Raw genomic sequence first — 25,792 nt, forward strand, 5'->3', positions numbered from 1 at the left:
TGATCAATTAGTCTTCCCATAGTTTATACATTGTTTTCAGACAATACATGTAATGCATTGTATTACATATCTTAAGGGTGTACTTTACAGTAGTAATTTCTGAGTACAAAAATATTGCCAAGATCGAACTGACATTTCTTATGGATGTAACTGACTAGGGAAAGAAACCACAGACTCACCATGTCATTTTGGCCTTTTAATAATGCTTTCATACACAAACAATTCCAAATCTAAAGAACTCAGCAACAACAGTAAAATATAGTAAAACATTAATAATAGTACATGTATCTTTTGTCATTTTTCTGGGTGATATGGTGGTTGAGTGAGTCAGTGGGTGAGGATATGCCATCTTTTTGAAAAGCATGAGGTAATTCCAAGTCACCGATAGGCTATTGGACCTATTCACAGTCTCTCACAGGTAGTGTGATGTTTTGGGATCGTAGCCTCCAAGCGCAGTCCCATTGCCATACAGCCATGACAATAAAGTCCCATATTACCTAAGTGTTGTACAGTTAGCTCCTAGGATGCATTGCTTTGTGTTGGGAACAGAATTGGCTCAGGAGTAGCCTCTTGTTCTGCACCAGTGTCATCTTCACCGCCATGGAGACACGTCTTTTTTTAACACATCTCAAGGGATGGTAGAGGTATTTTTACATGAAATATTAAGGTTTTTTTTAAAGAACCTGTGAACTCATCATTAAAAAAAAAAACTTTACTCTCCAATCCCATTTGGTAGAGATGAAACTCCTCTTAAAACGTTTAACAGAGCAAAAACAACATTGTGACATGCAGCAAGACAACATGGCCTCTAAAAATTATACCATCAACACCATTTAAGCCTTTGGTTCCCTACATTTACAATATGTACACTTCGTATAGCTTGTAAAATAGGTTTTGATGTGATTTATTTTTAAAGTACCAACAGCATTTGCTCTTTGTTTTCAGTATGGTCATAGGTCATAGGTGAACCATTTGGCCACAACCTTTTTAATTACATACTTTTTTGTTTCAACAATCAGCCTGTCACTCATATTAGCTGCATTCGTCATCTGTTGTGGTTAAAATATTCGTCCGTATTGAAAAAAACAGTGTTGATTGGAAAGAACATGTCCAGATGAATGATCTACTCTTACTGCAGTGTCCTAATTCATACTGAATATTGAAAAAGCAGTCATTGAAAAGAAGGCGTTTTGTGGTGAACAACAATGACAGAGAGTTTGCCTTATGAAGAAATCAATCGTTAGCATTCTGTTGTCTTGTGCGGTATCAATCCATATTCATTTAACTGTGGCTTTTTAAAAGTTGCCCAATGCAACAATTAAGATCCCTATGAGTGATACATGGAAACAGTCACTGAGTCCATCTGTAAGTCTCTCCACTTCATCTGCCTGGCTGATCTACTAGTTCAAATATCAAATCTATAACCTCTTCAATGACAATGATGTTTTTGGTGAAATTTCTGTGGACGATAAAGATTTTGGTGTAATATCTTGTTCCAGTTTCATTTCAACCCTGAGCACCTCCCCGTTTCCTCCTATCAAGTTTGTGTTCACATATCTGAAGGGATAGGAGTGAGACATATGGTGGAGGACCCTCTAAGTTAGGTGAAGGCCCTTCAGTGAGAGGCTTGTTTGTAGTCGGTCTATCGACATGTCTGTAGAAAGTTGTCGCAGTGACATCATGGGCATTCTATTGTCGTCCGACATCAAATTTGTCATTGTCGACAACGTCTTAACTCTAGCAAATTTGTATGAATTATTACAGGAAAATAAACTCAACAAGATTATTATTATTATTATTTACAAGGTCATTGAAAGCTAGCTAGCTAGCTAATTACAGAAAATAGCTTATGGTTGTGAGCATGACGAAATAAAAGCAGGGCATTCAACCAAAGAATTTGAGAACTTGTGCACTGTCTTGTTGCTGTCTCAGTCAGGTAACCATGACAACGGATTCTGCGACAGGGTCAACGTTGAACTTTAATGCGTCTCCGACAAGGAAACCAACAGCCGCAGCAACAGGTCTATAAACCCAAGTCTAAATTAAATGTTGTTTTGACCAGAGACACTTGTCGCGTTCTATTTGTCTATAGACATGTTGTTAGACCAAGTATAAACCAGCCTTAAGGATCAGAATGGAACAGACTAATAGCTCCATAATACTGGTTTTCTACCAGAATTCCAATATCTGATGTAGACGTTGACAGTCATTGCACTGAAGGCAATGAGATGTGGAAAATGAGACAAGGTTCCAGTGACCTCTATTGGCAGGACAGTAATGTCTGTATGTAAGGTGTCACTATGGCATGCGGATGGCATGGCTGACTCAGGTCGCCATAACGGGGCACAGCAGGTGTGCTGGCACCAGTGTGCTGGCAATAGACCCAGCTGGCTCTAGGCTGGTATGGAGAGCTCAGTTCATGGAGACAGTACAGTATGTATGATGTCCAGCTGGCGCTAGCATAGGATCACACAGATGGATCATGATGATTCAGAGGAACCTGCAGTCCTTGTCGTCACTGCCCAGAAGGAGACCTAATTTTGGGGGTTACTGACCAGGGACGTAGGGCCAGCTGATGGAGCTTCCGGAGAGCTGCATGTCACGGATGAGCGTCTCAATGGGTGTCTTGCCCACCAGACGCATGAAGAAGAGCTGGGAGATGAGGTTGGCGGGCACGGCACGGAGGGCGGGCAGGCGGAGGAGCAAGCGGCCGAAGCGCTGCGGCTGACCTGGGTACTGCATCCGCTCGTATTCTGTCAGAGCCACCTGGGCCTTTTCCTGCAGAGACTCCACGTGGACCGGGTCTGTCAGCCCACACGCATCTGAGAGGGAAGGAGGGAATGACAGAGACTTGAGGTGAGTAGAGTGGGAGGGAGCAGTACTTAACTGAAGCGGGAACCTACATACAGAAATCTGTTTGGCACCAACAAATTTTAAAAACTCTGACCAAAAACTAAAAAAAGGTCAGGTTGTACCTCCTCTGTTCTCCTGTTTTCTACACATGGTTTCATCTGTATGTTTTGTTGATGTAGTCTTGATTTAGGCCATTTGAAGCAAAATAATGCACACAACTGTTGACATGTCAAAATTTTACACTCTTTGGGTAAGAGTGCAGTGCAGACCTTTCAATTACAATATCCACTACAACACATTTTGGCCTGTGATTATACTCTGCACTTGTACTGTCATGCCAGGAGAGGGCGCCACTCTCCTCAAATCTACCAGTACACCTGTGTTCAGGTTTTGTCATTTGACCAGCAGATGCTTTGGTATCCTTAGATAACACCAAGAGAAACACTGAGTGAACAAAACATTAGGATAATGATATTGAGTTGCACCCCATTTTGTCCTCAGAACAGCCTCAATTCATTTGGGCATGGACTACAGGGTGTCTTAAGCTTTCCGCAGGGATGCTGGCCCCTCCAATGCTTCCCACAATTGTGTCAAGTTGGCTGGATGTCCTTTGGGTGGTAGACCATTTTTGATACAGTGTGAAAAACCCAGCAGCGGTGGGCCTGGAACCTACTACCAGACCCCGTTTAAAGGCACTTCCATCTTTTGTCTAGTCCATTTACCCTCTGAATGACACATACACACAATCCATGTCTCAATTGTCTCAAGGCTTGAAAATCATTATTTAACCTGTCTCCTCCCCTTCATCCCCTGATTGAAGTGGATTTAACAAGTGACATCAATAAGGGATCATAGCTTTCACCTGGATTCACCTGGTTAGTCTATGCCATGGAAAGAGCAGGTGTTCCTAATGTTTTGTACACTCAGTGTATGTTTTCCCATTAGAAATGTTAAAGTCTCAGCATGTTAGTAAAAAAATAAGAAAAGTATTGATGTAGGGTTGCAAAGCTAAAGTAAATTTAACAAACTTTGGTAATTAACAGGTAATCTATGGTATACTTGAATAACTGTTACAAAAATTAATACTATATATGAATACATTTTGTATGTGTCAATTTTGTCCACAAGTTTCTAGTGGATAGACCAAATGGTTCAAGAGAAAATAGCCGAATTAATGAAGAAAAATAAATCAACAATGACATTATTTTTCAATTAACTGCAATAACGTTTCACAACCGTTACAAGATGTGACCCACGAGACTCACAGCGCAGGGAGAGCTGTGACCAAACTGGTCTGGAAAGGAGGTCATTTAGGAATTCAATATTAGCTATTGTAATATATTAGCACACTGAGGCAGGGATGAGGGTAGAAGAACAATCTTTAGCAGAGGTCATGGGTCTGTAGCTCAGTTGGTAGAGCATGGCGCTTGTACAGATGATCCCGGGACCATGTAGAATGTATGCACACATGACTGTAAGTCGCTTTGGATAAAAGCGTCTGCTAAATGGCATATATTATATTATTATTATAAGTGCAAGTACAGATGATCGCATGTACTAACTACTAATAGCGCCACCCTCAGCCATTCCAGGTACGCACATTTTCTTTACTCAAGGAGAGCTATGTAAGGATCGCAGTTGCTGTCTCATACTTTTTTCAACAGGTTCTTCACAGTCTGAACTGCTGTCTCAGCTTGGCCGTTTGACTGTGGACATGTAGGCCTCGACGTGACATGTTTGAAATCCCTGTTGGTAGAGAACCTTTCTTGACTCACCAACTGTCTTCCATTGTCGGAGTACAACATGTTCGGCAACCCATGCCGTGCGACTTTAGTGCTGTAATGATGTGTTTACTTGTTGTCCCACTGAGCTGGGAGATTCTGGGAATTTTGAGTAGTTATCCACAAATAGTAGATATTCTGTGTCGCTGTAATGGCAGAGGTCCACTGCAACTTTGACCCAGCTCTCTCTGGGACTGGATGAGACATGAGTGGCTTTCTTGGTTGTTGTTTTTGTGTGAGTTGCAGACTGCACATTTTGTTACAACATCTTCAATCTGTTTAGGCATGCCTGGACAGAACATCCTTGCTAGTTTCTTACATTTGATGACTCCCATGTGTGCTTCAGGAACTTCTTTCATTTTCTGAGGAACAACAAGTTTTGAACTTCTGAACAGCAGTCCATCTGAGTATGTCAAATTCCCTCTGAAGGTCCAGTAGTGCTGTATTTTCTTTGCAACTTTCCCCCTCTTGTCTGGCCATCCTTTTTTAAACTGTTTCTGTGACCAGTCTTAACTCTTCATCTTCTGCTGTTGCTGTTTTGAATTGCTGCAGTTTCTCTTCTGAAACAGGAAGTTGATGAGCGATGTAGTTAACATCCAGCTCACCATACAGCAATGTATTTATCTGTTTCTTCAGGTATGCTCGTCTCAGTGCATCTCCTTTCCTGGTTTGTCTGAATACCTCCCAAACGGCATATTGAACATGCAGAGTCGGGAGCTCTCTTCATCCAGTTGGATTTGCCAGAATCCTTGGTTTGCATCAACTACTGAAAGTACCTTGGCGATAGGCATTTCAGCAACAACCTCTTAAATGGTACGTAAAGGATAATCTTCTCTCTTGAAGGTTTTGTTTAGATCCTGTGTGTTCATGCATACCCATACTGTTTACCCATTCAGTAGGCTCAGTTTTCCTGACGACGACATCCATGTTTTCCACGCGGTTCTGTGCTACAGGTACTTTTCCGGATGAGTTAACCAACCACTGGTGTAACTTCTGCGTCTATTTGTATGTGATGAACTCCCGGAACACATCCAGGTCTTGTGAATAAATCTTCATATTCAAAATGTCCGTCTCTGTCCTTTGTTCAAGCTTGAATATTCTCTGCATTAAGCCCATTTGCAGACAAGCTGATCTTCCAAGTATTACAGGTGCATCTTGTTCGATCACTTGAAATTCCAGTTCAAACACTTTCTCTTTGTATTGACATTTGAGTGTATTCTTGCTTTTGTCTCCATCTGGTGGCCAGAATACGTCACTAGCTTGCAGTTGGATTTTTGCATGGAATCGCCCTTCACTTTCAGCGTTTTCAAGTCTCTCACGGACAGACGTTACACTCAGCTCCTGTATCTAGCTTAACAGTAAGCTTATGGTTGTTTATTTACAGTGTTTCTGTTCACTGCTCTTTCTCAGTATTTTTCTCATTGATATTCACTAGCTGAGCAACAAATTGTACTTCACTCTGTTTCACTTCAATTTGTCATGTTTTGTCTTAAATTGTCTTGTCATTTTGCTTTTCCCTCTGTTCATTTTCCCCCTGCTGGTCTTTTTAGGTTCGTTCCCCTTTTTCTCTCTCCCTTCCTCTCTCTCTTCTCTCTATCGTTCCGTTCCTGCTCCCAGCTGTTCCTATTCCCCTAATCAATCATTTAGTCTTCCCACACCTGTTCCCGATCCTTTTCCCTGATTAGAGTCCCTATTTCTCTCCTTGTTTTCCGTTCCTGCCCTGTCGGATCCTTGTCTATTGTTCACCGTGCTGTGTCTATGTATCGCCCTGTCGTGTCGTGTTTCCCTCAGATGCTGCGTGGTGAGCAGGTGTCTGAGTCTGCTACGTTCAAGTGCCTTCCCGAGGCAACCTGCAGTTCTTGATCAAGTCTCCAGTCTGTTCTCGTCATTATGAGTAGAATTATGCCTTTTGATTGTAAAGTTACTTTACTGGATTAAAGACTCTGTTTTCGCCAAGTCGCTTTTGGGTCCTCATTCACCTGCATAACACAATTGTCCCAATGAACATGTCCTAATTTCATGCTGTCATCTCCCTGTAAATCCCGTGAAGGCTCCGGTTTTCTGTCTGTGTGCATGAGGAGCACATTTTGGCGTAATGGATTTTTTTCTGTGATTTGCTTCGCATATCTGACCTTATGCTGGACCCTTTTTCTGGTTCATATTTGTACCGTCAACGTGAGCATTGTCCATGCAATCTCTATCTAGCTCGGAACCTTTTTCCAATTCTGTGTTTTCTTTTGCTCATGCACGTTAAGAACGGGCACCTCGACTTCGTCATGATGTATTTTCAGCTGGTTCACTTCACTAGCCTGGCAAGTAATCTGCCTCGCACTTGGCCATTTGTGATTCCCACACACAATTCTGTCCCATATCAGTGACTCGGCAAATTGTTGAATTTTTTTTTTTTTGATGAGTCAGTAAGCATCAATTGACTCAGTTTGTCCTTGCACTCTCATGAAAAACATATGCCTCAGGTACGACAGATTTGTTCTTGGTTCACAGTACCTTCGGAAAAGCGCTTTTAATACATCTACATCATCTTCAAAATCAAAAGTATTGTAATGAAACAGGCAGCGAGCAGGTCTCGAACCCTCGACCTTCTAGCCCGAAGTTACGACTCTTCCTCTTATAGGAACGCGCTCACTGGCCAAGCACACGCACTGTCGTGGATGCAAGGCCCGATCACTTCTGACACCAATGTAATGAAACAGCTGTTGCAGGTCTTGAACCCTTGACCTTCTAGCCCGAAGTCCAGCGCACTATCAACTGTGCCCCAAAAGCATGCTCAGGCGGCAGAGTCGATATCCACACTTATAAACCCAGGGTCGTTACAGTATTGAATACCTTGATTGCATCATCTCTGGCTACGTGCAGGAATGTGGCACATTTCACTATTCCGGCTTTCTCTGAGATGCCACTGGCGATTATATAAAGGTTGAATTAAAGGCTGGATCCACACGCTCCAATTTTCACGTAGATTTCCCTCTAGGTTCAGAGTAGTTCGTGGTCTCATGTGTTTCATGTTTCAGAATGATAAGCTTTTCTTTTAACACCACTGAGTCAGGGATGATCTTTATCAGAGGTCATGAGTCAAGTGTAAGTACAGATGAGCACATCAAATCAAAGTTTATTTGTCACGTGCATCGAAAACAACAGGTGTAGTAGACCTTACAGTGAAATGCTTACTTACAGGCTCTAACCAATGGTGCAAGAGGTTTAGGTAAAGAAATAAAACAACAGTAAAAAGGCATTTGAAAAAAAGAGTAGCAAGGCTATATACAGACACCTGTTAGTCAGGCTTATTGAGGTAGTATGTACATGTAGATATCGTTAAAGTGACTATGCATATATATATATGATGGTGGGACACAATGCAGATAGCCCGGTTAGCCAATGTGCAGGAGCACTGGTTGGTTGGGCCAATTGAGGTAGTATGTACATGAATGTATAGTTAAAGTGAATATGCATATAAGATAAACAGAGAGTAGCAGCAGCATAAAAGAGGGATTGGGGGGGCTCACAATGCAAATAGTCCGGGTAACCATTTTGTTACCTGTTCAGGAGTCTTATGGCTTGGGGGTAAAAACTGTTGAGAAGCCTTTTTGTCGTAGACTTGGCACTCCGGTACCGCTTGCCATGCGGTAGTAGAGAGAACAGTCTATGACTGGGGTGGCTGGGGTCTTTGATAATTTGTAGGGCCTTCCTCTGACATCGCCTGGTATAGATGTCCTGGATGGCAGGCAGCTTTGCCCCTGTGATGTACTGGGCCGTACACACTACCTTCTGAAGTGCCTTGTGGTCGGAGGCTCAGCATTTGCCGTACCAGGCAGTGATGCAACTGGTCAGGATGCTCTCGATGTTGCAGCTGTAGAACCTTTTGAGGATCTCAGGACCCATGCCAAATCTTTTTAGTTTCCTGAGGGGGAATAGGCTTTGTTGTGCCCTCTTCACGACTGTCTTGGTGTGTTTGGACCAATCTACTTTGTTGTTGATGTGAACACCAAGGAATTTGAAGCTCTCAACCTGCTCCACTAGAGCCCCGTCGATGAGAATGGGGACGTGCTCGGTGCTACTTTTCCTGTAGTCCACAATCATCTCCTTAGTCTTGGTTACGTTGAGGGATAGGTTGTTATTCTGGCACCACCCGGCCAGGTCTCTGACCTCCTCCCTATAGGCTGCCTCGTCGTTGTCGGTGATCAGGCCTACCACTGTTGTGTCGTCAGCAAACTTAATGATGGTGTTGAAGTCGTGCCTGGCCATGCAGTCGTGGGTGAAAAGGGAGTACAGGAGGGGGAGCTCCAGTGTTGAGGATCAGCTTGGCAGATGTGTTGCTACCTACCTTCACCACCTGGGGGCGGCCCGTCAGGAAGTCCAGGATCCAGTTGCAGAGGGAGGTGTTTAGTCCCAGGTTCCTTAGCTTGGTGATGAGCTTTGAGTGTACTATGGTGTTGAACGCTGAGCTGTAGTCAATGAACAGCATTCTCACATAGGAGTTCCTTTTGTCCAGGTGGGAAAGGGCAGTGTGGAGTGCAATAGAGATTGCATCATCTGTGGATCTGTTTGGGTGGTATGCAAATTGGAGTGGGTCTAGGGTTTCTGGGATAATGGTGTTGATGTGAGCCATTACCAGCCTTTCAAAAAACTTCATGGCTACGGACGTGAGTTCTATGGGCCTGTAGTCATTTAGGCAGGTTGCCTTTGTGTTCTTGAGCACAGGGACTATGGTGGTCTGCTTGAAGCATGTACTAATTAGTAACAGCGCCACCCTCCGACACCGCATGTTTTTTAATTTAACCTTTTATTTAACTAAGCGAGTCATTGTAAATTCTTATTTACAATGATAGTCTACCCCAGCCAAACCCGGACACACTGGGTCAATTGTGCGCCGCCTTATGGGACTTCCAATCATGGCCGGTTGTGATACAGCCTGGAATCCAACCAGTGTCTGTAGTGACGCCTCTAGCACTGAGATGCAGTGCCTTAGACCGCTGCGCCACTCAGGAGCCACATGTATATACATGACAGCTCCGAAGTTGTGCATCAGGTTTAATTGGTTCTCTTGATTGAGACCTCTCTCCTTGTTTGGATTTGAAAGTTATTTATTTTGGGTAAGATTGTACATACATTTTTAAATACAAAACATACACATACAAACGACAATATACAGACCCACACAAACCTCAGCTACATCATACCTGCCCAGACCCACATCTCCAGCTCCCACATCACTCTCCGCCACATGGCCTCAAACTGCACCATTTTGTTTCTCTCAGTCTCCCATGCACTTTCAACATTTAGTTAATAAAGCATTTGACCTTTCCATTGTGTTAAAGATGGAGGATTGGTTTATTTCCAGTTTAAGTGTACATGTTTTCAAGACGAGAAATGTATCGTCCAACCCATCTGGTACCTCACTGAACCCTCATACGCCATGTCTTCAAATATGCAGACAGACGGATTAAATGTACATTTACATTGTAATACTTCTGACTGCCAACTTTTCCAATAGTTGATATATTTTTCTGAGATTGTCTGTTGTATAGGCTCTCTGTAAGGCTATGTATATCTTACCTATCATATGAGTAAAATATCTCAGTTGGTCAGTCCAAACTTTCTTTTGAATTCTGCCGTTGAAATAAATGTATTTCATATTACCAAGTCATTTACGGTTTCTATGCTGTTAGTTTTCATGGATTTAAGTCCAACGATTGTAATGGAAAGGAGTTCGGGCCTGTGTGTGGCTGTACATGTGGGTGTTTGACTGAGAAAGACACAGAGGCGAGACAACCAGTAAAAACCACAGCCCCCTTAATTATCAACGCTTTGTACCGACAATATCAGAGAGGAATTTACTGTTTACTGTGTAATATACTGCTAGCCAGACTAGCACTTCCGGGTTGGAGCGAGTGGTCGCATCGGCACTTCGCTCCCGCAGGTAGTATAACTTTTTCATTACATTTCATTACATTTCATTATATTTCATTATAGCACAACGGTTTGATTTGTCTAATCTTAGCAATTGCTTCTCAGCTAGCTACATAGCCGTCTTTGTATCAAAGATAATTGCGTAATTATCGTATTTCGCCATCCTAACGTAGTCTTCACTAGCCAGCTAGCTAACGTCCACTGATTAGCTGCACTGGAGAAACTATTACACTCAACTGAACGACTTGATTAGTGTAGTGTTAGCTAGCTACATAGCTGTCTTTGCTGTCTTCGTATCTTCGTATCCAAGATAATTGTGTAGTTTAGGTTTAGAGTGTGTAGTCTTAGAGTGATTATCTTAATTTACCGAGGTTAGCTAGCCAGCTATTTGTCGTCCTTAACGTAGGAGACTCTGCTAGCTAGCCAACAGCTAGCCAACAGCTAGCCGACAGCTAGCCAACGTCTACCGAATAGACTCACAACCCGGTCGCATTCACAGGTAGTATCACATTTTCATTTCATTTCATTACAGTACAACGGTTTGATTTGTTTGATCGTAGCTAGCTACATAGCTAGCTACATAGCCGTCTTTGTATCAAAGATAATTGTGTAGTCTAGAGCGATTTTCTAGGTTAGCTAGCCAGCTATTGTCGTTCTTTTAACGCAACGTAACGTAAACAACACTACTAGCTAGCCAGCTAGCCCCGAATAGCAGCACTGCAGAAACTATTACACTCAACGGAACGACTTGATTAGTGTAGTGTCAACAACGCACCCACTGCCAGCTAGCCTACTTCAGCAGTACTGTATCATTTTAATCATTTTAGTCAATAAGATTCTTGCTACGTAAGCTTAACTTTCTGAACTTTCGAGACGTGTAGTCCACTTGTCATTCCAATCTCCTTTGCATTAGCGTAGCCTCTTCTATAGCCTGTCAACTATGTGTCTGTCTATCCCTGTTCTCTCCTCTCTGCACAGACCATACAAACGCTCCACACCGCGTGGCCGCGGCTACCCTAATCTGGTGGTCCCAGCGCGCACGACCCACGTGGAGTTCCAGGTCTCCGGTAGCCTCTGGAACTGCCGATCTGCGGTCAACAAGGCAGAGTTCATCTCAGCCTATGCCTCCCTCCAGTCCCTCAACTTCTTGGCACTGACGGAAACATGGATCACCACAGACAACACTGCTACTCCTACTGCTCTCTCTTCGTCCGCCCACGTGTTCTCGCACACCCCGAGAGCTTCTGGTCAGCGGGGTGGTGGCACCGGGATCCTCATCTCTCCCAAGTGGTAATTCTCTCTTTCTCCCCTTACCCATCTGTCTATCGCCTCCTTTGAATTCCATGCTGTCATAGTTACCAGCCCTTTCAAGCTTAACATCCTTATCATTTATCGCCCTCCAGGTTCCCTCGGAGAGTTCATCAATGAGCTTGATGCCTTGATAAGCTCCTTTCCTGAGGACGGCTCACCTCTCACAGTTCTGGGCGACTTTAACCTCCCCACGTCTACCTTTGACTCATTCCTCTCTGCCTCCTTCTTTCCACTCCTCTCCTCTTTTGACCTCATCCTCTCACCTTCCCCCCCTACTCACAAGGCAGGCAATACGCTCGACCTCATCTTTACTAGATGCTGTTCTTCCACTAACCTCATTGTAACTCCCCTCCAAGTCTCCGACCACTACCTTGTATCCTTTTCCCTCTCGCTCTCATCCAACACCTCCCACACTGCCCCTACTCAGATGGTATCGCGCCGTCCCAACCTTCGCTCTCTCTCCCCCGCTACTCTCTCCTCTTCCATCCTATCATCTCTTCCCTCTGCTCAAACCTTCTCCAACCTATCTCCTGATTCTGCCTCCTCAACCCTCCTCTCCTCCCTCTCTGCATCCTTTGACTCTCTATGTCCCCTATCCTCCAGGCCGGCTCGGTCCTCCCCTCCCGCTCCGTGGCTCGATGACTCATTGCGAGCTCACAGAACAGGGCTCCGGGCAGCCGAGCGGAAATGGAGGAAAACTCGCCTCCCTGCGGACCTGGCATCCTTTCACTCCCTCCTCTCTACATTTTCCTCCTCTGTCTCTGCTGCTAAAGCCACTTTCTACCACGCTAAATTCCAAGCATCTGCCTCTAACCCTAGGAAGCTCTTTGCCACCTTCTCCTCCCTCCTGAATCCTCCTCCCCCTCCCCCTCCTCCCTCTCTGCAGATGACTTCGTCAACCATTTTGAAAAGAAGGTCGACGACATCCGATCCTCGTTTGCTAAGTCAAACGACACCGCTGGTTCTGCTCACACTGCCCTACCCTGTGCTCTGACCTCTTTCTCCCCTCTCTCTCCAGATGAAATCTCGCGTCTTGTGACGGCCGGCCGCCCAACAACCTGCCCGCTTGACCCTATCCCCTCCTCTCTTCTCCAGACCATTTCCGGAGACCTTCTCCCTTACCTCACCTCGCTCATCAACTCATCCCTGACCGCTGGCTACATCCCTTCCGTCTTCAAGAGAGCGAGAGTTGCACCCCTTCTGAAAAAACCTACACTCGATCCCTCCGATGTCAACAATTACAGACCAGTATCCCTTCTTTCTTTTCTCTCCAAAACTCTTGAACGTGCCGTCCTTGGCCAGCTCTCCCGCTATCTCTCTCTGAATGACCTTCTTGATCCAAATCAGTCAGGTTTCAAGACTAGTCATTCAACTGAGACTGCTCTCCTCTGTATCACGGAGGCGCTCCGCACTGCTAAAGCTAACTCTCTCTCCTCTGCTCTCATGCTTCTAGATCTATCGGCTGCCTTCGATACTGTGAACCATCAGATCCTCCTCTCCACCCTCTCCGAGTTGGGCATCTCCGGCGCGGCCCACGCTTGGATTGCGTCCTACATGACAGGTCGCACCTACCAGGTGGCGTGGCGAGAATCTGTCTCCTCACCACGCGCTCTCACCACTGGTGTCCCCCAGGGCTCTGTTCTAGGGCCTCTCCTATTCTCGCTATACACCAAGTCACTTGGCTCTGTCATAACCTCACATGGTCTCTCCTATCATTGCTATGCAGACGACACACAATTCATCTTCTCCTTTCCCCCTTCTGATGACCAGGTGGCGAATCGCATCTCTGCATGTCTGGCAGACATATCAGTGTGGATGACGGATCACCACCTCAAGCTGAACCTCGGCAAGACGGAGCTGCTCTTCCTCCCGGGGAAGGACTGCCCGTTCCATGATCTCGCCATCACGGTTGACAACTCCATTGTGTCCTCCTCCCAGAGCGCTAAGAACCTTGGCGTGATCCTGGACAGCACCCTGTCGTTCTCAACCAACATCAAGGCGGTGGCTCGTTCCTGTAGGTTCATGCTCTACAACATCCGCAGAGTACGACCCTGCCTCACACAGGAAGCGGCGCAGGTCCTAATCCAGGCACTTGTCATCTCCCGTCTGGATTACTGCAACTCGCTGTTGGCTGGGCTCCCTGCCTGTGCCATTAAACCCCTTCAACTCATCCAGAACGCCGCAGCCCGTCTGGTGTTCAACCTTCCCAAGTTCTCTCACGTCACCCCGCTCCTCCGTTCTCTCCACTGGCTTCCAGTTGAAGCTCGCATCCGCTACAAGACCATGGTGCTTGCCTACGGAGCTGTGAGGGGAACGGCACCTCAGTACCTCCAGGCTCTGATCAGGCCCTACACCCAAACAAGGGCACTGCGTTCATCCACCTCTGGCCTGCTCGCCTCCCTACCACTGAGGAAGTACAGCTCCCGCTCAGCCCAGTCAAAACTGTTCGCTGCTCTGGCCCCCCAATGGTGGAACAAACTCCCTCACGACGCCAGGACAGCGGAGTCAATCACCACCTTCCGGAGACACCTGAAACCCCACCTCTTTAAGGAATACCTAGGATAGGATAAGTAATCCCTCTCACCCCCCTTTAAGATTTAGATGCACTATTGTAAAGTGACTGTTCCACTGGATGTCATAAGGTGAATGCACCAATTTGCAAGTCGCTCTAGATAAGAGCGTCTGCTAAATGACTTAAATGTAAATGTAAATGTGCCAAAACATTTAGAACAAAGAGATATAGACATAAGTCAAATAAGTGTGTACAAATATATATAAAGGATATGTCATTCTGAAATCCTCATATTAAACACCAATGGTATTTATAAAGTTGATGGTTTATATTTAGGATAATGTTTTACCACTCTGTCAATCAACTATTTTTGTTATTCTATTTTGTATTAGATATTATTTGATTATGTTATACATTGGACATGCGAAAAGGCCACACAGAGGGCCAGAAATCATTGCAGACAATAATCTGAATTACCCAAAAGGCCACTCATTGTCATCTGATAATACTACAAAGAACTTTGAGCTTCCAGTAATATACCCTCCCCTTGCAACCCTATATGCAAGTCAAACGTCCCATCATGCAAATTAAATGTTTGAATATCTAAGTATGCACAGTAGCCAAAAGTCTCAACATGTAGTAGGCTGAAAAGTCAGGAATGTAGTAGGCTGAAAAGTCAGGAATGTAGTAGACTGAAAAGTCAGGAATGTAGTAGGCTGAAAAGTCAGGAATGTAGTAGGCTGAAAAGTCAGGAATGTAGTCGGCTGAAAAGTCAGGAATGTAGTAGAACGAAAAGTCAGGAATGTAGGCTGAAAAGTCAGGAATGCATGTTGTAAAGTCTCAACGTGTCCCAAAAATTTTTAAACTAAATTCTCAATCCACATAGTGAGAATAAAATAAAAAAGATAACTCACCTGGTGAGAAGAGGACGATGGCCTTGAGGCAGCTGTACTCGGCCGAGTCCACCTGGAGCCGGGTCAACTTATCCACCTGGTTCTGGAACACCCTCACCTGGTCCATGAAGGACACCACTCGCTCAGCTGACATGGGCGAGGAGTGGAAGCCTGCCGCGGCCAGCAGCGGGGCCATGTGGAGGGGCAGGGCGGACTGGGCTGCATTCAGAATGAACAACTCGCTCCAACTCAACCTGAGCAGAGCCACCTGCTCTGACACGGGTAGCTCTGGGAAGTAGGGGATGTTCCTGGCCCACTCGATGGTGCTGAAGAGCAGTCTGGCTGCCAGCTCACAGATGTTGTCGATGCCCATAACGGCCCCGCCCGCGCCGGTGGCCTGGCCCTGTTGGTTGTACTGGTGGCCGTAGCGGCTGCTGGGGTAGGGCTCGGCACGCAGCAGCTGGGAGATGAGCTCCGACACGGGCTGCCCGCCGTTGTTGTTGTAAAACTCTGCCACTCCGACGCCGCTACCACCACCTACTGGGGTGCCCGTGGGGCTGAGGCTGGAGTGTGAGGGGGGGATACGTCCGCGCTGAACTGCTGGGGTGGGGATGGAGGCACAAAGGGGGAGGGGTGTGGGTTGGGGTTGGAGTTAAGAAGATGCAGGGAGATGGGGAGGACGGAAGTGATTAGGATTTGGGGTGAAAAGTAGGGGGGGCAGGGGGGAGAAGTTGAAAATGAGTCAGGCATGCTCTCTCGCAGTAGGAGGTCTGGCAGATTATCAACAGACGGTCTTGACCAGATTAACACCATATAATTCCAGATTAAAGTGGCCACCATGGGCACAGACAGATACCTAAACAACAATGGGCGAAACAGAGGACTCGCATTATTTGAGAATTCTCCAAGTGAATGTTAACTCGAGGAATAAAACAAAGACAGCATAATTCTACATTAAAATATATTTTCCTCAAAGATGAATATTCCTCAGGAGGTGTTCATCTTTTACTATGCAAATATTTGTATTACCAAAAGTGGGATAAAAGATTACTCTGGCCTTTCTCTTCATATTTATTGCTCTTAGAAAGAAAATGAATTAATTTCCCCTCATTGTGAGATGAGAGGGTGGCTGTATCTAATACTGCTATGATGCTTCCAGCCATAGTTAACCTATTTAATGCTTCCAGCCATAGTTCATCTATTTAATGCTTCCAGCCATAGTTCATCTATTTAATGAACATCTTGGTCATGTTCTGTTATAATCTCTACCCGGCACAGCCAGAAGAGGACTAGTTTCCTCTCTAGGTTTCTTCCTAGGTTTTGGCCTTTCTAGGGAGTTTTTCCTAGCCACCGTGCTTTTACACCTGCATTGTTTGCTGTTTGGGGTTTTAGGCTGGGTTTCTGTACAGCACTTTGAGATATCAGCTGATGTACGAAGGGCTATATAAATAAATTTGATTTGATTTGATTAATGCTTCCAGCCATAGTTCATCTATTTAATGCTTCCAGCCATAGTTAAGGTATTAAATGGTTCCAGCCATAGTTAAGGTATTAAATATTCCCAGCCATAGTTCAGGTATTAAATATTCCCAGCCATAGTTCATCTATTAAATGCTTCCAGCCATAGTTAAGGTATTTAATGCTTCCAGCCATAGTTAAGGTATTTAATGCTTCCAGCCATAGTTAAGGTATTTAATGCTTCCAGCCATAGTTAAAGTATTAAATGCTTCCAGCCATAGTTAAGGTATTAAATGCTTCCAGCCATAGTTAATCTATTAAATGCTTCCAGCCATAGTTAAGGTATTAAATGCTTCCAGCCATAGTTAAGGTATTAAATGCTTCCAGCCATAGTTAAGGTATTAAATGCTTCCAGCCATAGTTAAGGTATTAAATGCTTCCAGCCATAGTTAAGGTATTTAATGCTTCCAGCCATAGTTAAGGTATTAAATGCTTCCAGCCATAGTTAAGGTATTAAATGCTTCCAGCCATAGTTAAGGTATTAAATGCTTCCAGCCATAGTTAAGGTATTTAATGCTTCCAGCCATAGTTAAGGTATTTAATGCTTCCAGCCATAGTTAAGGTATTTAATGCTTCCAGCCATAGTTAAGGTATTTAATGCTTCCAGCCATAGTTCATCTATTTAATGCTTCCAGCCATAGTTAAGGTATTAAATGCTTCCAGCCATAGTTAAGGTATTAAATGCTTCCAGCCATAGTTAAGGTATTAAATGCTTCCAGCCATAGTTAAGGTATTTAATGCTTCCAGCCATAGTTAAGGTATTTAATGCTTCCAGCCATAGTTCATCTATTTAATGCTTCCAGCCATAGTTCATCTATTTAATGCTTCCAGCCATAGTTCATCTATTTAATGCTTCCAGCCATAGTTAAGGTATTAAATGCTTCCAGCCATAGTTAAGGTATTTAATGCTTCCAGCCATAGTTAAGGTATTAAATGCTTCCAGCCATAGTTAAGGTATTAAATGCTTCCAGCCATAGTTAAGGTATTTAATGCTTCCAGCCATAGTTAAGGTATTAAATGCTTCCAGCCATAGTTAATGTATTAAATGCTTCCAGCCATAGTTAAGGTATTAAATGCTTCCAGCCATAGTTAAGGTATTAAATGCTTCCAGCCATAGTTAAGGTATTAAATGCTTCCAGCCATAGTTAATGTATTAAATGCTTCCAGCCATAGTTCATATATTTAATGCTTCCAGCCATAGTTCATATATTAAATGCTTCCAGCCATAGTTAAGGTATTAAATGCTTCCAGCCATAGTTAAGGTATTAAATGCTTCCAGCCATAGTTAAGGTATTAAATGCTTCCAGCCATAGTTAAGGTATTTGATATTTCCAACTATACAGTTGAAGTCAGAAGTTTACATACACTTGGAGTCATTTAAAACTTGTTTTTCAACCACTCCACAACTTTCTTGTTAACAAACTATAGTTTTGGCAAGTCGGTTAGGACATCTACTTTGTGCATGGTAAGTAATTTATCCAACAATTGTTTACAGACAGATTATTTAACTTATAATTCACTATCACAATTCTAGTGGGTCAGAAGTTTACATACAATAAGTTGACTGTGCCTTTAAACAGATTGGAAATATGCAGAAAATGATGTCATGGCTTTAGAAGCTTCTGATGGGCTAATTGACATCATTTGAGTCAATTGGAGGTGTACCTGTGGATGTATTTCAAGGCCTACCTTCAAACTCAGTGCCTCTTTGCTTGACATCATGAGAAAATCAAAAGAAATCAGCCAAGACCTCAGAAAATCAATTGTAGACCTCCACAAGTCTGGTTCATCCTTGGGAGCAATTTCCAAATGCCTGAAAGTACCACGTTCATCTGTACAAACAATAGTACGCAAGTACAAACACCATGGAACGACGCAGCCGTCAAACCGCTCAGGAAGGAGACGTCTTCTGTCTCATAGAGATGAACGTACTTTGGTGTGAAAAGTGCAAATCAATCCCAGAACAACAGCAAAGGACCTTGTGAAGTTGCTGGAGGAAACAGGTACAAAAGTATCTACATCCACAGTAAAATGAGTCCTATATCGACATAACCTGAAAGGCCGCTCAGCAAGGAAGAAGCCACTGTTCCAAAAACGCCATAAAAAAGCCAGACTATGGTTTGCAACTGTACATGGGGACAAAGATCATACTTTTTGGAGAAATGTCCTCTGGTCTGATGAAACAAAAATATAACCTTTTGTCCATAATGGCCATTGTTATGTTTGGAGGAAAAAGGGGGAGGCTTGCACGCCGAAGAACACCATCCCAACTGTGAAGCGCAGGGGTGGCAGCATCATGTTGTGGGGGTGCTTTGCTGCAGGATGGACTGGTGCACTTCCCAAAAGGAAGGAAAATTAAGTCAAGGTATTGGAGTGGCCAACACAAAGCCCTGACCTCATTCCCATAGAAAATTTGTGGGCAGAACTGAAAAAGCGTGTGTGAGCAAGGAGGCCTACAAACCTGACTCAGTTACACCAGCTCTGCCAGGAGGAATGGGACAGAATTCACCCAACTTATTGTGGAAAGCTTGTGGAAGGCTACCCAAAACGTTTTACCCGAGTTAAACAATTTAAATTATTTGTCCCCTGTCCACCTGGCCGTGTTGCTGCTCCAGTTTCAACTGTTCTGCCTGCAGCTATGGAACCCTGACCTTTTCACCGGACGTGCTACCTGTCCCAGACCTGCTGTTTTCAACTCTCTAGAGACAGCAGGAGCTCTTAATGATCGGCTATGAAAAGCCAACTGACATTTACTCCTGAGGTGCTGACTTGCTGCACCCTCGACAACTACTGTGATTATTATTATTTGACCATGCTGGACATTTATGAACATTTGAACATCTTGGCCATGTTCTATTATAATCTCCACCCGGCACAGCCAGAAGAGGACTGGCCACCCCTCAGAGCCTGGTTCCTCTCTAGGTTTCTTCCTAGGTTTTGGCCTTTCTAGGGAGTTTTTCCTAGCCACCGTGCTTCTACACCTGCATTGCTTACTGTTTGGGGTTTTAGGCTGGGTTTCTGTACAGCACTTTGAGATATCAGCTGATGTAAGAAGGGCTATATAAATAAATTTGATTTGATTTGAAAGGCAATGCTACCAAACACTAATTGAGTGTATGTAAACGTCTGACCCACTGGGAATGTGATTAAATAAATAAAAACTGAAATAAATAATTCTCTAATATTATTCTGACATTTTTTACATGGATTATATGTCAGGAGTTTTGAAACAGTGAGTTTAAATGTATTTGGCTAAGGTGTATGTAAACTTCCGACTTCAACTGTAGTTGACGTATTAAAGCCATTGGGTGAGTAATTTGACCTTGAAAGGGAGAGAGTCATCAATATTAGACTGAAGAGGCAGCATTCAGAGTTCCTCTAGTTTTCTGCAACCACCCAAATAAGTCATTGTGGGCTATACTCATTGTGGAACTTCGGGCTACAGCCTCTTTATCATACAATAATGCCTCACATCAATGGCATAGGGATACTATATTCTACTTAGGGCTTCAATAGGCTTACAGTGTAAGATGACATGGCAACCAGGGTAACGGTGGAACCACTACTATACAGATGGTATGTAATATTTATATTCAAAGGCCTATGGAAAAACAACTAACCAACCACTGCATATACAGTCCTTCATCACCTGGGACTTCAGACTACAGTTGAGGTATAGACAGAGATGTGTGTGAAAGACTGGTGCACAGGGCCGCAGGTGGCTTGTTCCTTGTATCCTAGTCGCTCACGCAGGCACTAGATTAGATGACAAACGACACGGCATGGAGCCTGCATGGATGGCAAGCCATGATACGGCCAGTGTAGTTGTATGTGACAACACTATGGGTCAATGTAATGTTTAAAAAATGACCATTTTAAAACAATCGTTTTTTTAGAACATACATTTGGCTACGGATACAGTCTATTGACTGGAGTTCATGTCTTTGAACATCCATGTCAAAATAACCTGATATACTGCATATAATACATACATTTATAGATAAAGGAAGGTCCTACTGCATGTGAAGAGGATAAGTATATAGATAAAGGAAGGTCCTTCTGTATGTGAACAGGATAAGTATATAGATAAAGGAAGGTCCTTCTGTATGTGAAGAGGATAAGTATATAGATAAAGGAAGGTCCTACTGCATGTGAAGAGGATAAGTATATAGATAAAGGAAGGTCCTTCTGTATGTGAAGAGGATAAGTATATAGATAAAGGAAGGTCCTACTGCATGTGAAGAGGATAAGTATATAGATAAAGGAAGGTCCTTCTGTATGTGAACAGGATAAGTATATAGGTAAAGGAAGGTCCTTCTGTATGTGAACAGGATAAGTATATAGGTAAAGGAAGGTCCTTCTGTATGTGAACAGGATAAGTATATAGGTAAAGGAAGGTCCTTCTGTATGTGAACAGGATAAGTATATAGGTAAAGGAAGGTCCTACTGTATGTGAAGAGGATAAGTATATAGGTAAAGGAAGGTCCTACTGCATGTGAAGAGGATAAGTATATAGATAAAGGAAGGTCCTTCTGTATGTGAACAGGATAAGTATATAGGTAAAGGAAGGTCCTTCTGTATGTGAACAGGATAAGTATATAGGTAAAGGAAGGTCCTTCTGTATGTGAACAGGATAAGTATATAGATAAAGGAAGGTCCTTCTGTATGTGAACAGGATAAGTATATAGGTAAAGGAAGGTCCTACTGCATGGGAAGAGGATAAGTATATAGATAAAGGAAGGTCCTACTGCATGGGAAGAGGATAAGTATATAGCTAAAGGAAGGTCCTACTACATGTGAAGAGGATAAGTATATAGCTAAAGGAAGGTCCTACTGTATGTGAAGAGGATAAGTATATAGGTAAAGGAAGGTCCTACTGCATGTGAAGAGGATAAGTATATAGCTAAAGGAAGGTCCTTCTGTATGTGAAGAGGATAAGTATATAGGTAAAGGAAGGTCCTACTGCATGTGAAGAGGATAAGTATATAACTAAAGGAAGGTCCTACTGCATGTGAAGAGGATAAGTATATAACTAAAGGAAGGTCCTACTGCATGTGAAGAGGATAAGTATATAGCTAAAAGGTCCTACTGTATGTGAAGGGGATACGTATATAGCTAAAATAAGGTCCTACTGCATGTGAAGAGGATAAGTATATAGCTAAAGGAAGGTCCTACTGTACGTGGACAGGATAAGTATATAGCTAAAGGAAGGACCTACTGTATGTGGACAGGATAAGTATATAGCTAAAGGAAGGTCCTACTGTATGTGGACAGGATAAGTATATAGCTAAAGGAAGGTCCTACTGTATGTGGACAGGATAAGTACCTTCTTTGCGCATGCCAACACGAAAGCACTTCTCAAGGCGGCAGTACTGGCACTGGTTGCGGTGATGTTGGTCGATCTGGCACTCTCGATTCGACCTGAAATATAGATCATAACATGTTTTGCCAATCCACACAGCAATGATAATGACATTTAGCTTTGCTGACACTTGGTACAGCTACAAACTCTTGGCAAAACCTATAGTAGTGTATGTGTACTGCTATCACTTTATTGGAGAAAGGTCACCTTAATATGATAGAAAACATTTGCAGGCAGTTGTGAGTTACCAGACTGCATGGTTGCATAATGTATCTAGAGGGTAGATGTAGAAAGTTGAAGCATAAAAACATGATGCGAGACAAAATAAGCTTCTATTTAAATATATTATAGGTATCTGCTGGTTTACAGAATCAGATTATATAAGTGTGTATGGCCCAATCACTGTCTTTCCTTAGATGATCCATGGCATTAATATTGTATCATGCTCATGGATTTTTTTTTTATGGGCAGAGTGGCTGATGTAGGGATGACTAGACCACAGTGGGGAAACTCAATTATCTCACTTCGTGGATAGTTTTGTACAAGAAAACGTATGCATTTGTATGACATCTTCTTGGACATGGAGGAAACAATGTAAATCAATAAATATCACACTGCAATACAATACAAAATATCACAATACAGAGTTGAACAACACAATGAAATACAATAGAGGTGTCTGTTCCACCCCATATGTAATAATATTGACAATCAAGACGTCTGCCAGTAAGCAATGATGGAGTGTCATACTATTATTAAGTCAGCTATTCTCTTCAGACACCTTTAATATTGTGAAAGGCACACAGTTAAAGAACAAGTCCACTCAAAAACTATGTTTTGGTTTTAAAAAATGCACTGTTAATACAGTCGCAAAATGTTTTGCAGTCAAGTTGTCAAGATACTGGACTTTGAAGAAGCAAAGTGTCACCGGCCACATCATGGTGATGATGCACAATGCATTATATGACACTTTGCTTCTTGAAAGTCCAGCATCTTGAAAACATGACTGTTGACATGCAAAACTTTTGGGGACTGTATCAACAGTGGACTAATTAAAGAAATACAGAAAGATATTTTTTTGTGTGTATTTTTCCTTTAAGTGAGTGATGAGTCACATCCAGTAAACACACTGCTGTGGGATTGTAACAGCTCTGCACAGAGTCAACTATATATTAATGCATCCAGTAAACACACTGCTGTGGGATTGTAACAGCTCTGCACAGAGTCAACTATGTATTAATGCATCCAGTAAACACACTGCTGTGGGATTGTAACAGCTCTGCACAGAGTCAACTATGTATTAATGCATCCAGTAAACACACTGCTGTGGGATTGTAACAGCTCTGCACAGAGTCAACTATGTATTAATGCATCCAGTAAACACACTGCTGTGGGATTGTAACAGCTCTGCACAGAGTCAACTATGTATTAATGCATCCAGTAAACACACTGCTGTGGGATTGTAACAGCTCTGCACAGAGTCAACTATGTATTAATGCATGACTCACTCTAGCTATTTGCATCCATTTGCCTGTACAGATGGGATATTGATAACAGACACACTAAGGAATCAGAAATAAAGGCTATTCATAAAAATGACCCAGATGGGTGTTACAGTTTGGTGGAGGAAGAGGTGAATTCCAATGTTACAGTGTAAATAGCTTATGATAATTATCCATCAATTTTGAGAATCCATCACATCATCATCACAATTATCCCATTGAGTCTCACCTGCAGGTATAGTTGAGGTTGCGGCGGATGCTCCTCTTGAAGAAGCTCTTGCAGCCCTCGCAGGTGAACACACCGTAGTGCTTCCCGCTGGACTTGTCCCCACACACCACACAGTCCACCACACACGCCTTGTCCTCGTCCCCGACCTCCATGTCGCTGCCCCCGGCCTGGGGCGAACCGTCCTCCTCCTCTCCCCTCAGATAGCCCTTCTCCCCCAACCCGTTGGTGCCCCCGTTGGGGTCTCCCCAGCCCCCACTCACCATGGCCATTGCTTGGTTAGCAGACCACAGAAGGAATGAGAGACAGCCAACAAATTTGTTTGCTGCTGTCTAAACTTTTTGATTTCCTTTGTGAACTCTCTGTTCAGAGTTCAAGATTTGGATTTTCTCTGCCTTTTCATAAAATATTATCTTTTGGCTTTTTGGTCCTCAAAGTGGGTCAGAAACTAAATAGTCAAAGGTAGAAAATTACCCACACCCTCTTTTAATGTAGAGTATAAATGGGTGTAAAAATTGTATGGTGTAGAATGTTTGTTCCAAAAAACCCACTAGACCTGTTTTGTCTCCTCCCCTTCCACTATGACCTGGAAATTGTTTCGATTTTTCACTCTAGAAACTTTTGTTTTTCCCCATGCCAAGTTTTCTTCTTTCTCCTTATTGAATTATTCACTCTTTTTGTGTTTTTTGTTATGTATTTATTTGGCCCCAAATCCTTCGCCGGCTGTCTTTTAGAGGAGCTTGCTGTTCAGTCGAATGGTTTACACTTCAGCCAAGACACAGAACCTTTCACAGGAAACAATTAATCAAACACACATTTTCAAAAAGAGACCAAAACACAACCCATTCACTCGCACTTTGCACATGATTACAGAGGGAAATCCTCTCTCGATTCTCTCTCTAGCAACAATAATGGCTGAAAAAGGACCGCGCTAGCCCTGGAGCAGTGGCCACCCCTCGTAAAACTGTCATGCAGTTTACATTATAGTGTATGTGGAGTCCTGCTGCCTTTCTGCAATATCTTACTTATATCCTGGCATTAGAGAGAAATAATACAAAAGCCTTGTATTGTATGCTTACCGTTGCAAGTATATTCATATAATATGTCAACGTCTTCTTTTAGCTAGATCACCCTTACAGCCATGGAGAGGGAGGGCACAGACAGAGTGAGGCAAGAGACAGATTTTCCAGCAATCCTCTGAGCACCACCAACATTCTGGTTGACAAAACGAGCCCTTCCAGGTCACCACTAGCAAAACAACTTGATGTTTCACAGCACACTGTATGGCTATATCCTCAAGGCACACAAAGAACTACTATCAAGTCTTAGCCGTGGCTACGGTCTACCCCCTATGTTTTACAAAATCAACCAGTCTTTCTGGCTCTCTTTAAAATGGTCTTCAACTCAAGGAAGTGCCCTCTCTTCCTTGTTTGTTGTTCCAGAGGGAAGCAAGAGACAGGCTGTAGCAATATCCTCTGTGGTAGTGGCTAGACCAGTCTCTGTTTCAGTCCCTCCAAAAATAGACTGCACAGATTAGGTTAGAAATCCTAAAAGCGTCCTTTCCACCCTTCAGAAGTCAGAGAAACTGCTTTCTAAGCATCCGTGTTAGCCTCTTCCTCCAGTCTTTTGTCAGTGCTTGCCCACCGAGCACTAACGACTTGCGGCCTAGCCCTGTGCTCCGACCGTGTGGGTGCTTCCCGTGGCTGAGGCAGGCGAGGGGGAAGGGATGTGGCTTTCTCTCCTCAGAGTCCACAAAATTGAATTGAGATTTAAAAAGAAGACTACGCTCTTGACAGATTGGCTTTTGTAAGGCACCACACAGACCGTCCTCTCTCTCTGTGTCTATGGGTTTCTCCCTCCGTTTTCCTCAGCCTGTGTGTGTGTGTGTGTGTGTGTGTGAGCTAGCAGA

The 25,792-nt window shown here is 43.5% G+C and overlaps 1 protein-coding gene across 2 annotated transcripts; it reads right to left on the minus strand.

Moving 5' to 3' along the window:
* Positions 1-181: 181 nt before the first annotated feature.
* Positions 182-25,792, minus strand: nr2f6a (nuclear receptor subfamily 2, group F, member 6a). 2 transcript variants are annotated; one of them, XM_046360295.1, is made up of 5 exons: positions 24,963-25,792; positions 23,887-24,668; positions 22,120-22,214; positions 15,297-15,872; positions 182-2,822 (listed from the first exon to the last, which is right to left on the minus strand). In XM_046360295.1, exons 2-5 carry the CDS (start codon positions 24,153-24,155, stop codon positions 2,548-2,550), a joined length of 1,215 nt encoding a protein of 404 aa, XP_046216251.1. In that variant the 5' UTR covers positions 24,156-24,668; positions 24,963-25,792; the 3' UTR covers positions 182-2,547. The 2 variants fall into 2 exon arrangements, with proteins under 2 accessions (XP_046216251.1, XP_046216250.1); XM_046360294.1 differs by having other exon boundaries at positions 15,297-15,875.

The sequence above is a fragment of the Oncorhynchus gorbuscha genome, linkage group LG08 (assembly GCF_021184085.1).
Source record: "Oncorhynchus gorbuscha isolate QuinsamMale2020 ecotype Even-year linkage group LG08, OgorEven_v1.0, whole genome shotgun sequence".
In the NCBI taxonomy this organism is placed as follows: domain Eukaryota; kingdom Metazoa; phylum Chordata; class Actinopteri; order Salmoniformes; family Salmonidae; genus Oncorhynchus; species Oncorhynchus gorbuscha.